At 48.2% G+C, this 13420-nt stretch overlaps 1 protein-coding gene across 1 annotated transcript; it reads left to right on the forward strand.

Moving 5' to 3' along the window:
• The first annotated feature begins 6049 nt into the window (after positions 1-6049).
• On the forward strand, positions 6050-6763 carry LOC147099039 (uncharacterized). The gene has a single exon (XM_085969270.1). It carries the CDS (start codon positions 6050-6052, stop codon positions 6761-6763), a length of 714 nt encoding a protein of 237 aa, XP_085825396.1.
• The last annotated feature ends 6657 nt before the right edge of the window (positions 6764-13420 follow it).

A 13420-nucleotide genomic window follows, 5' to 3' on the forward strand; every position in this document is an offset into this window, starting at 1 on the left:
AAATACATAAGATGTCTGACAGTAGCTCAGATGAGTCACAGGAAGGCACAAAAGCAGAGCCTAAAGGTCTGGGATGTCTCAAGTTATATGGTGTAGACAAAACGGAGGACCACAGCACAATGTGGGTTAAAATGAAGGTAGCAGGCGTCGAAGTTAATATGGAGCTGGACACGGGTTCAGCCCTATCAGTAATTAATGAACAAGATTATAACAGGCTGTTCAAACGCATTCCCTTAAAGGATACGGAAATTAAATTAAAAACATATACGGGACAAAAAGTTTACCCGAAGGGAAAAATGCAAGTAACAGTTAAATACAACGGCAGAAAAGTGCCAGGACTTTATTTATACGTCCTACCAAACGGTGGACCACCACTTTTGGGTAGGGAATGGATAAGAAAAATCCATTTCGACTGGAAGTCGATACACGAGTTAAAAGTAGAGACCACCACGGATGATACAATCATTACAAGCAGGTTGTCGAAACTATTGGCAAAAACGCCAGAGGTGTTCCAACAAGGGCTGGGGACCTTAAAGGACATTAGAGCAAAAATAACTATTGCTCAAGACACAAACCCCAAGTTTTGTAAGGCCAGACCGGTGCCTTATGCCATTCGGCCAGCGGTGGAAGCAGAACTGGATGCCTTAGAGAGTGCAGGTGTCCTTACAAAGATTGAGTGGAGCGAGTGGGCCACGCCCATCGTCCCAGTTATAAAGAAATCTGCAAATAACACACCGGGGGAACCAAAGAAGGTTCGCATTTGCGGGGATTTTAAGATAACTATTAACCCAGTCCTGCACACGGTACAGTATCCGCTGCCGCGGATAGAGGACATATTCGCATCGTTAGCTGGGGGTTGACACTTTACGAAGATTGACCTTTGTCAAGCTTATTTACAGATGGAGGTGGAGCAGGACTCGAAAAAGCTCCTAACGATTAACACACACAAGGGATTGTACCAGTACAATCGCCTGGTATTTGGTGTGGCGTCCGCCCCGGCAATATGGCAGAGGACCATGGAACAGGTCCTACAGGGCATTCCAGGAACGCAATGCTACCTGGATGACATCCTGGTGACAGGACAAACGGATAACGACCACCTCGCTAACCTGGAGCGAGTACTTCTGCGGTTGCAACAATACGGGCTCAGGGCGAACAAGCAGAAATGTGAGTTTTTCCAGGAACGTATCTCATACTGTGGTCACATTATAGATAAGGAAGGCCTGCATAAGTCCCCGGAAAAGATCGAGGCAGTAGTGAAGGCCCCGCCCCCTGAGAATGTATCTCAGTTACGATCATTCTTAGGCCTTATAAACTATTACCAAAAGTTCCTCCCGAACTTATCGTCCATTTTACATCCACTAAATTCATTGCTGCAAAAGGGTGTCTCCTGGAATTGGGACGAAGCGTGTGAGGCTGCTTTTAAAAAGGGTAAACAACTCATTACATCAAAGGAAGTGCTCGCACACTTTGACCCAAAAATGCCAATGAGGTTGGCATGTGACGCCTCCCCGTACGGTATAGGGGCAGTGTTGTCACACAAATTTCCCAACGGGACGGAGAGGCCAATAGCATTTGCCTCAAGGTCGTTAACTACAGCCGAAAGAAACTATGCGCAAATCGACAGGGAGGCCCTCAGTCTGGTGTGGGGTGTAAAAAAATTCCACCACTACCTGCATGGGCAACGTTTCACACTACTGACGGATCATCAACCGTTGGTGTCGATATTTAATCCAACAAAAGGGGTGCCCCTGATGATGGCCCAAAGGCTACAGAGATGGTCACTGTTCTTAGGAGCACACCAGTACCTTATCGAATATAAGGGTACCAAACAGCATGGCAATGCGGATGGCCTGTCGCGGCTACCCTTGCCTGCCGAGATCGAAGAGATAGTACAGGACCCCGTGGAAATATATCATACGGCTGTTATGGAACACTTGCCCATCACCAGCCAATGTATCGAGCGGGAAACACGGAACGACCCGACATTGGCAAGGGTTTACAAATTAAACATGAAAGGCTGGCCGGCGCAGGGTGACGCATCATTGCCGGCGTTTTCGGCAAGGAAGGACCAGTTGTCCGTCTGCCGGGGCACATTGATGTGCGGAGCCAGGGTGGTGGTCCCTCAAAATTTACAACATAAAGTGTTGCAGGACTTACACGAAGGTCATCTGGGGGGTGTCAAAATGAAAAGCCTCGCCAGAGCCTACGTCTGGTGGCCCGGCATTGACAGGGACATTGAGGAAGTAGCAAAAGCGTGCCAAGGGTGCCAGATGGTACAGAACGTACCACCACAAGCCCCACTACATCCGTGGGAGTGGCCCTCAACGCCGTGGCAAAGGATCCACGTGGACTTCGCTGGCCCCTTCCTGGATGCGATGTTCCTTATTGTAGTGGACGCCCATTCAAAATGGCCGGAGGTCATAAAGATGTCATCAACGACAGCCGAAAAGAAGGTCGCAGTCTTAAGGACCATTTTTGCCCGAAACGGGGTGCCCGAGCAAGTCTGTTCGGACAATGGGCCACAATTTGTGGCAGAAGAATTTCAAGCATTCCTAAAAAGGAATGGAGTGCGACATTATACGTCCGCACCATATCATCCGGCTACAAATGGGCTGGCAGAGCGATTTGTACAGACTTTTAAAAAGGCCATCAAGGCGATGGGGGAGGAAAGGTTGCCAGTACAACACAAGGTGGACAACTTCCTATTCGCATACCGTAATGCTGCACATACGGTGACCAACCAGGCCCCCGCCGTCATGTTCTTTAATAGAAGGTTAAGGCCTCGCCTTGAATTGCTCAGACCAAACATTCGGAGAGATGTGGAAAACTGAGTATTTCGTAGGGCTCCTGACAGACAGACACGGAGCTTCGAGGTGGGGCAGCAAGTGTTGACCCGTGATTATAGGAATGAAAAGTGGCGGTCTGGTACGATAAAGGCCCGCCAGGGACCCTTGATGTACACAGTTGAGACAGGGGAAGGCATAATCAGACGACATGCTGATCAACTTGTGGAGTCCAGAAACCCAACTGATTCACTACCTCAAACGTCTCAGCACATTGTTACAGTGGAATCACGGCCCAGCTCGTCGTTACAGAGGTCTCAGGATTGCGAGGAGTTCAGCACTCCAGTGATCTCCATGGCACAGGATGTGCCATCAGACACCGACGAGTCCAGCGATGAAGGGGTGACGGAAGTACCGCCGCCTACACCGAGACCGACTAGAGAAAGACGTTATCCTAGTCGAGACAGGAGGCCTCCTCAGAGACTGAATCTATAACATGTTTCTGTTTATATATATATAAGTAGACAACTCTTGATGTAAATATGTTATGTATATTGTGTTACCAAATGTTATTAGCCCTAGTTATGGGGCATCTATTGACTTAATTGCACGGGTACGTTTTAATTAAAAGGGGAGGAATGTTGTGTATGTAATAGGTATGTTACTTTAAACCTATGGCCAGGGCAGCACTACTTTGTAGGGCGTAGTGATACTGTAGTACCACTCCTGGCCATAGGGGTATAAATAGTACTGTGGGTACTGATCTCCCCTCAGTTTTCCCGCCTGTTGGTATTAAGTAAAGACCTACGTTGAATCTTCCAAGCTGTCTCGTCATTATTGCATTAAGTATAGACACATACTTTATAAGAACAAGCCCAGCTTCTCCAATCTCTCCACATAACTGAAGTCCCTCATCCCTGATATCATCCTGGTAAATCTCCTCTGCACCCTCTCCAGGGCCTTGACATCTTTCCTAAAGTGTGGTGCCCAGAACGCCAGCTGAGGCCTAACCAGTAAAGGTTTAGCATAACTATCTTGTTTTTGTATTCAATGCCTCTATTTACAAAGCAAAGTATCCCATACGCTTTCTTAACTGCCTTATCAACTTGCCCTGCCACCTTCAAGGATTTGGGAATATGCACCCCCAGGTCCCTCTGCTCTTGCACCCCCTCAAAATAGTCCCATTTAGATTATACTGCCTCTCCATCCTTCTGTGCTGTAAATATTCTATGATTCTATAATTCTCTGACCAATGCCTCTTACTAGCCGACTGTCACCTACAGGAAGACCAGACAGTGGGCAGAGGGATATGGAAGCTGAACGTCAACCTGCTGACCCCAGAAAACATTGAGGAACTCAAAAGGGATTACAAAGGGTGGAGAACCGTGAAACCCCTCTTTGATTCCCCGGCGCACTGGTGGGAAACGATCAAGACGAACATCAAGAGGTTCTTCATCCTCAAAGGTGTTCAGAAGGCGAGAGAGAGACAGAGGGAAATGTCCCGACTCCAGAAAAGCATGCAGAATCTGCTCCTGCTGCAGTCGATGGGGGTCGATGTCGGGGAGGAACTCCAAGAGGTGAAGGGCCAACAAGCCTCGCTCTTTGCCTTAGAGTCCTCCAAGATCATCTTCCGCTCCAGAGTCCGCTCCGGGGAGCAGGACGAGACGTGCTCGCGTTTCTTCTTCCAAAAGGTACACAGAGGGAGCTCTGTGATCGACAGCCTGAAGGAGGAAGACAGCTCGGTGTCATCCTCGCAGCCTGACATGCGAAGGATTAGCAAATCCTTTTATGCCGGGCTGTACGACGCGAAGCCCACAGACAGCGCGGCCTCCCAGTCTTTCCTGTCGTCTATCTCGGAGGTGCTAGACGACAGCAAGCGGGAGAGTCTGGATCACCCGCTAACTCTGGACGAGCTGACAAAGGCCGTCCGGTCCTTCGAGACGAGTAAAACTCCCGGAAGCGACGGCCTACCGGTCGAGTTGTATTCGGCTCTGTGGGACTGGATGGGCCCAGACCTGCTGGAAGTGTACGGGGGTATGCTTCTGGCTGGCAGCATGTCAGAATCGATGAGGAAAGGCATCATCACCCTCATCTACAAGCAGAAGGGGGAGAGGGAAGAAATCAGAAACTGGCGGCCCATTTCGCTGCTTAATGTGGACTACAAGATTCTGTCCAAGGTCATCGCCAACAGGGTCAAGTCTGCTCTGGGGCTGGTGATCCACCCGGATCAGACCTGTGCCGTACCCGGCAGGAAGATCTCTGATAGCCTCGCGCTACTCAGAGATACGGTCGCCTACGTGCGGGACAGGGGGGTGGACACCTGCTTAATCAGCTTGGACCAGGAGAAGGCTTTCGACAGAATATTGCACACGTACATGATGGACGTGCTCTCCAAAATGGGGTTTGGGGAGGGAATCTGCAATTGGATCCAACTGCTCTACACAGACATCAGTAGCGCAGTTCTAATCAACGGGTGGGAATCAGAAAGCTTCCAGATCAAATCTGGAGTCAGGCAGGGCTGTCCTCTCTCCTCTGTCTTGTTCGTGTGTTGTATCGAACCCTTTGCCCAGTCCATCAGGAGGGATTCGAGCATAAGAGGGGTGACGATCCCAGGCAGCGGAGGCACTCAGGTTAAGGCCTCCCTGTACATGGACGACGTCGCCGTCTTTTGCTCGGACCCACTGTCAGTCCGCAGACTGCTGAGCATCTGCGACCAGTTTGAACTGGCCTCGGGAGCGAAAGTAAATCGCAGCAAAAGCGAGGCCATGTTCTTTGGGAACTGGGCCGACCGATCCTTTGTCCCCTTCACCGTCAGGTCAGATTACCTGAAGGTGCTGGGAATATGGTTCGGAGCGGCCGGGACGTGCACCAAAAACTGGGAGGAGCGTATCTCCAAGGTACGCCAGAAACTGGGAATGTGGGAGCAGCGCTCCCTGTCGATCGTGGGCAAGAACCTGGTCATCAGGTGCGAAGTGCTGTCGGTGCTGCTGTACGTGGCGCAGGTGTGGCCCATACTACGACCCTGCGCCGCCGCAGTCACCCGAGCCGTCTTCCACTTCATCTGGTGATCGAAAATGGACCGTGTCCGGAGGGACACGATGTACAAATCTCCAGAGAAAGGGGGAAAGAACGTACCCAACGTCGCCCTCATCCTGATGGCCACCTTTGTGTGCGGCTGCATCAAACTGTGCACGGACCCTCGGTACGCAAACACCAAGTGTCACTACATGCTGAGGTTCTACCTGTCCCCGGTGTTGCGAAGGATGGGCCTGGCGATGCAGCCGCGGAATGCTCCATCCAGTTGGACCGTGCCAGACCACCTGTCCTTCGTGGAAAAGTTTTTCACGGCAAACGCCCTTGACCACAAGGCTGTCAAGCAGTGGTCAGCACGTAACGTCCTCGAGACCCTACGGGAAAAGGAGGTGGTGGATCCTCTCGGATGGTTCCCCGAGCAGACTGTCAAAGTCATTTGGCAGAATGCCTCATCGCCAGAACTCACAAACAAGCACCAAGACGTAGCTTGGCTGGTGGTGAGAAGGGCCCTCCCCGTCAGATCCTTCATGCACTCCCGACGTCTCTGCTCCACCGCACGCTGTCCGCGAGGAGGCTGCGCTTGGGACGAGACCGTCATCCATCTCCTTCTGGAATGTGCCTTTGCAAAGAAGGTCTGGAAAGAGATGCAGTGGTCTTTGTCGAGGTTCATCCCGAGCAGCTCGGTAACACAGGACTCTGTGCTCTACGGACTGTTCCCAGGGACGCACACCGAGACAAACATCAACTGCTGCTGGAAGATCATCAACTCAGTGAAAGACGCCCTTTGGTCTGCCCGAAACTTGCTGGTCTTCCAGAGCAAGGAGTTGTCCACGGCCGAGTGTTGCAGATTGGCACATTCCAAGGTCCGGGAGTACGTGCTGAGGGACGCACTAAAGGTTGGTGCTGCCGCCGCCAAGGCACGATGGGGAAGGGCCACAGTTTAAGGCCCTCCCGCCAGTGTACACTGAGGGGCTGAAACCAGTGGAAAACCCCCCCTCGGGCCGCATGACGTACAAGTGTGTTAATTGTAAGTGCACTTGTAATCTGTGGATGTAAATAGAGTACCATGTATTGCATTCATGTGTATTATTAAGCCATATGTAATACGATTGGTGGATTATAATGTAATGCTTTTTGCCAAGTGTTGGAATGTATCTCGGCCCCCCTCGGGCTGTATGACTGATAAAACATGTAATGAAAATGTACCTGTTTGTGTAAAGCGAGTACCATGTACTGCATTCATGTGTAATATGATTTGCGGAGTGCATTGTAATATATTGAAACATGCTTTGATATATGTAATGATAAATGTAATGTAATTTGTAAATTGAGTGCCATGTGCTGAAGTTAATTTGCACTGTACCAGATGTGGACTGCATTGTCATGTACATGAACAAAGATTTTTATGAATAAAGTATATATTTTGAAGTAAAAAAAAACGAATTTTTGGACTGGGGAGATGGTGGGCGCTCCCTCTGCTCCATGTGATGGAGGGAGACCAAGCGTTGGTTTCCCCTGCTCCGTCTCCCTTCCTCTATGTGGAAAATCTTCCAACTATTTAATCGCTGTTGCTCTACGGCATCGCTGATGTCATTATGGTTATTGCCAACAAAATATATTCAAGTGGAGGAGGGCTAATTTCAGGGAGTTGAAACAGAATCTGGTCCTGGTGGATTGGAATCAACAACTGGTAGACAAAACAGTCATTGAACAATGGGAGGTCTTCAGAGAGGAGATGGTTTGGGTACAGAGTAGACACATTCCCATGAGGGGAAAGGAAAGACATCCAAAGCTCGAGCTCCCTGGATGACTAAAGATATAGAGGTTAAAATGGGACAGAAAAAGGAGGCGTATGACAAATGTAAGGTTCATAATACAATAGCGAACCAAACTGAATATAGCAAGTACAGAGGAGATCTATAAAGGGGAATAAGAGGGGCAAAGCGAGAGTATGAGAATAGATTAGCGACTAACATAAAAGGGAACCCAAAAGTATTTTTATAAAGACATAAATAGTACAAGGCTAGTCAAAGGAAATTAGGGAAAAGGAAATCTTCTAATAGAGGCAGGGGGCTTGGCTGAGGTATTAAGTGAGTACTTTGCATCTGTCTTCACTAAAGAAGAGGATGCTGCCAATGTAGCAGTGAGGGAAGAGACAGTAGCGATCTTGGATAGGATAAAAATAGATAAAGAGGATGTACATAAAAGGTTGAGGTTTACATGAAACCTCAAAGTAGAAAAATCACCCGGTCCGGATGGGATGTCTGTAGGTTACCAAGGGAAGTAAGGGTGGAAATTGCAGAGGCTCTGGCCACAATCTTCCAATCCTCCTTAGATATGGGGGTGGTGCCAGAGGACTGGAGGATTGCAAATGTTACACCCCTGTTTAAAAAAGTGGGGAGGCATAAACCCAGCAACTACAGGCCAGTCAGCCTAACATCAATGGTGGGGAATCTTTTAGAGACAATAATCCGGGACAAAATTAATTGGCATTTAGAAAAGTATGGGCTAATAAATGAAAGCCAGCACGGATTAGTTAAAGGCAAATCATGTTTGACTAACTTAATTGAGTTCTTTGATGAAGTAACAGAGAGGATTGATGAGGGTAGTGCAGTTGATGCTGTGTATATGGACTTTCAAAGGGTGTTTGACAAAGTGCCACATAATAGACTTGTTGGCAAAATTAAAGCCCATGGGATTAAAGGGACAGTGGCAGCGTGGGTACAAAATTGGCTAAGGGACAGAAAGCAGAGAGTCGTGGTGAATGGTTGTTTTTCAGACTGGAGGGAAGTGTACAGTGGTGTCCTCCAGGGATCGGTTTTAGGACCACTGCTCTTTTTGATATATATTAATGACCTGGGCTTGGGTATACAGGGCATAATTTCAAAGTGTGCAGGTGACACAAAACTCGGAAATGTAGTAAACAATGAGGATGATAGTAACAGACTTCAGGAGGACAGAGGCAGACTGGTGAAATGGGCAGACACATGGCAGATGAAATTTAACGCAGAGAAGTGTGAAGTGATGCATTTTGGTAGGAAAAATGAGGAGATGCAAAATGAACCAAATGGCACAATTTTAAAGAGGGGTGCAGGAACAGGGAAACCTGGGGGTGTATGAACACAACAATTTGAAGGTGGCAGGACAAGTTGAGAAGGCTGTTAAAAAGCATATGTGATCCTTGGCTTTATTAATAGAGGAATCGAGTACAAAAGCAAGGAAATTCTGCTAAACCTTTATAAAACAGTGGTTAGGCCTCAGCTGGAATATTGTGTTCAGTTCTGGGCACCACACTTTAGGAAACATAGAAACATAGAAGATAGGAGCAGGAGTAGGCCATTCGGCCCCTCGAGCCTGCTCCGCCATTTAATGAGATCATGGCTGATCATCCAAATTCAGTACCCTGTCCCTGCTTTCTCCCCATATCCCTTGATCCCTTTAGTCTTAAGAAATATATCTAACTCCTTCTTGAATATATTTAATGAATTGGCCCCAACTGCCTTGTGTGGTAGAGAATTCCACAGGTTCACCACTCTCTGGGTGAAGAAATTCCTCCTCATCTGTGTCCTAAATGGCTTACCCCTTATCTTTAGACTGTGACCCCTGGTTCTGGACTCCCCCGCCATCAGGAACATCCTTCCTGCATCTAGTCTGTCTAGTCCTGTTAGAATTTTATAAGTTTCAATGAGGTCCCCTCTCATTCTTCTAAACTCCAGCGAATATAAAGGAATCCAGGAAGGATGTCAAGGCCTCGGAGAAGGTGCAGAGAGATTTACTGGAATGGTACCAGGGATGAGGGACTTTAGTGGAGCGACTAGAGAAACTGGGGTTGTTTTCCTTGGCGGAGAGTAGGTCTGGTAATGTAGTGGTTGATGTTACTGGTAATCTGGAGACCTGGACTAATGATTCTAGTGACGCACAAGTTGTGTATTTGAATTTTGTTTTGGGGTTTTTACAACAGTCCGATAGCTTCATGGTCACCATTACTGATACTAGCTTTTTATTCCACCTTAATTGTTAAGATTAATCAATGGTTTAAATCAATTTCAGTTCAGCAAGAGGTGAAAACCTGCTCCAAATGCTGAACAATCAGACATTTCCTGATTAAAAGCCTCTCATTTTTGCTCCACAATAGTTTATTGTACATTGACTGTTTCTTGTTTATACCCTGAAGATATGGATTATATTTTTAATAACAATTTTGTAAATAAAGTAAGGAAAATATTGATTTGTTTTTGCCAAGAAATTGCAGCGAGCTTTGCAGTAGTGCGGATGTGTTGCAGTTCCGTGCTCTTCCAACAGATGTCCTCGCCCTCCTTTGCCAACAAACTCCCAGTTTCACATTAATCCAACAGCGATGTGGAGTCTGCCTGGACTTCAGATCACCAGGCACGTGGTGATGGGAAAGGCCATTTGCCCTTATTAATTGATCCATCCACAACATCCCTATACTCCCCATTACTGCATCTGATTGCTTCTTAAATGAGTAAAGGTGTCCGCTACCCAGAGTCCTCTCATACAGCAGCAAAGTACTGCGGATGCTGGAAATCTGAAATAAAAGCAGCATTTACGCACATGCATTCCAAACCCATCTTAGTCCGCCTGCATTTGCCCCCTGTCTGATCCCTCCTACTTCTGAACTATTCTTTACTCTAGGGCTATTTGCCTCTCCCAGTTCCCTGTGCGCCTGGTTTCTCCTCTCTAATGTTTCATTCTGGTTCTGTAGTGTATGTACCTTTAAGGGGAGAACTACTTTTTACAGCTCCTGTATACTGTAGTACCGGCAGTGACCACACCTGTATATAACCCTGAGTAGGGATCTGTACAGTTAGTTTTTTAGAGTAACCCTCATCCAGTAAACACCTGTTGATTGTTCTCTGCAGTCTCTTGTCTAATTATTGAAGGACACACAACATCAAGATACACGGATCTAACATTGGCGACGAGAAGATTCGAACCTACCTGCAACTCTGCATCACCTCCCAGGGATTCGCTCCTGGAGAACAGTGAAAGAAGAAGGCCGAGTCCAGAAGCACAGGCGTCGACCATCCAGTGGAGACTCCAGCGAAACAGGCTGGCAACAGGTACGGCGCAGACCCTTCCCAGACAGCGGCGGCTAGAGCCAACCGACGGCACGGAAAAAGGCCGAGCAGCGTCGACGGGAGAAGAGAGAGGGTAGAGCGCACAGGGCGCAGCCGGTGTTCAGGACCGAGTGGCGTCGACGCGAGAAGAGAGAGAGGCGCGCAGGAAAACGCGCAGAGCGTAGCCGGAGTTCAAGGGCTGAGCAGCGTCAGCGGGGATGAAAGGAAAGCGCGGGAGACGCCATTTTGAGCCGCAGCGGAGAAGAAGGGAGAGCGCGGGAGACGCCATTTTGAGCCAGGCTAACCACACCCAGGGATGCCGAAGAGTGGCAGTGTCACGCCGTTCGACAATGGAGTCGAAGATTGGACGACATATGTCGAACGCATAGAAGTGTACTGCAAGGCGAATGAAGTGCCAGATGACAGGAAAGCGCTGGTATTGTTGAATTCAATGGGTGCAAAAACGTATGGCTTACTGCGAAACCTAGTAACCCCAGAGAAGCCAGTAGAAAAGGATTTTGAAAACATAGTGTCAATCCTACAGGACCACTTAGACTCCACACCGCTGCTGATAGCGGAAAGATTTAAGTTTCACAAAAGGAACCAGCATAAAGATGAAAGTAATGCTGAGTTTTTAACGGAACTGTGCAAGCTATCGAAACACTACCAGTTTGGAACGGGACTAGCAGATACGTTAAGGGACAAGTTTGTGTGTGGGCTTCAAAGTGAAGGAACCCAGAAACGGCTTCTATCAGAAAAGGATCTTACGCTGGACAAGGCTTTCAGCATGGCAGCATCACACGAAGCAGCAGCACGGGGCGCGGCAGAGATACAACGGAGACCGCAAGAATATGGCACAAATGAAATGTCATATGGAACAGTGAAGTGCTATCGCTGCGGCAGAACAACACATGACCAGAAGGATTGCTGGTTCAAGGACCAAGTGTGCAGACAGTGTGGAAAAGTAGGACACATAGCAAGAGTCTGCAGGTCGGGAAAGAAAACCAGCAGCAAGAAATCCCCACAGGAGAAGTACAAGAAGGTACATAAGGTGACGGAGAGTAGTGCAGACGAACAGAAAAGTGATACAGACTCTGGAAGCAAGGAGCTGGGTTGTCTGAAACTACATAATGTGATCAAAACGGAGGATCACCAAACTATCTGGGTCACGCTCAAGATAGCCGGAGTCCAAGTGAAAATGGAATTGGACACAGGATCAGCCCTAACAGTCATAAACCGAAGGGACTACAAGCGGCTATTCTCACATATACCCTTGAGAGATACAAAGATTGTCTTGAAGACGTACACGGGGCAAAAAGTCTACCCCAAAGGAAAAATAAGGGTGAATGTTATATATAACGGCAAGGAAACACCAAAAATGGACCTATATGTATTGCCAGATGGAGGACCACCACTACTAGGACGTGAATGGATCTGGAAGATACAGCTAGATTGGCATTCCATACAAGCACTGACTGTAGATGCCAAAGAGGATGACGACATCACACCTGGACGACTGTCAAAAATGCTAACTGACGCACAAGAAGTGTTCCAGGAGGGACTCGGAACACTAAAAGGCATAAGAGCGACGATCAAAATAGAGGAAAATGCAAGCCCAAAGTTTTTTAAGGCCAGGCCGGTACCTTATGCGATCCGCCCAGCCGTCGAAGCAGAGCTGGAAGGTTTGGAACGTTCAGGAGTACTGTCCAAAGTGGACTGGAGCGAGTGGGCTACACCCATCGTTCCTGTAATGAAGAGGTCGTTGAGTAATACGCCTGGGGAACCAAAGAAGGTTCGCATCTGTGGGAACTGTAAGGTGACAGTGAAGCCAGTCCTTCACACTGTACAATATCCGCTTCCGCGGATTGAAGATATTTTCGCCTCGCTATCTGGAGGGAAACATTTCACTAAGATTGATCTGGCCCAGGCGTACCTGCAAATGGAGGTAGAAGAAGCCTCGAAACTACCTCGCGATCAACACTCATAAAGGTCTCTACCAATACAACCGGCTGGTGATTGGGGTATCATCACCTCCGGCTATTTGGCAAAGGGCAATGGATCAAGTCCTGCAAGGGATTCCAGGGACCCAGTGTTATTTGGATGACATCCTGGTCACGGGCGAAAATGACAGTGATCACCTCGCCAACCTGGAGCAGGTGCTCACTAGATTGAAGGAATATGGGCTCCAAGCTAATCGCCACAAATGCGAGTTTTTCCAGAAGCAGATCTCGTATTGTGGCCACGTTATAGATGAAGAGGGGTTACATAAGTCGCCTGAAAAGATTGAGGCAGTAGTCAAGGCTCCAGCACCGGAAAATGTGTCACAACTGAGGTCGTTCCTCGGGCTGGTGAACTACTACCATAAGTTCTTGCCGAATTTGTCCACAGTACTACACCCACTGAACACCCTACTGCAAACGGGGGTACCATGGAAGTGGAATGACGAATGTAAACGAGCTTTCCAGAAGTGCAAAGAATTGATCACATCAAAAGAGGTGTTGGCTCATTTCAACCCAGCAC

Source organism: Somniosus microcephalus, chromosome 28 (genome assembly GCF_052327205.1).
Source record: "Somniosus microcephalus isolate GS21.2 chromosome 28, FLI_Smic_1.0, whole genome shotgun sequence".
In the NCBI taxonomy this organism is placed as follows: domain Eukaryota; kingdom Metazoa; phylum Chordata; class Chondrichthyes; order Squaliformes; family Somniosidae; genus Somniosus; species Somniosus microcephalus.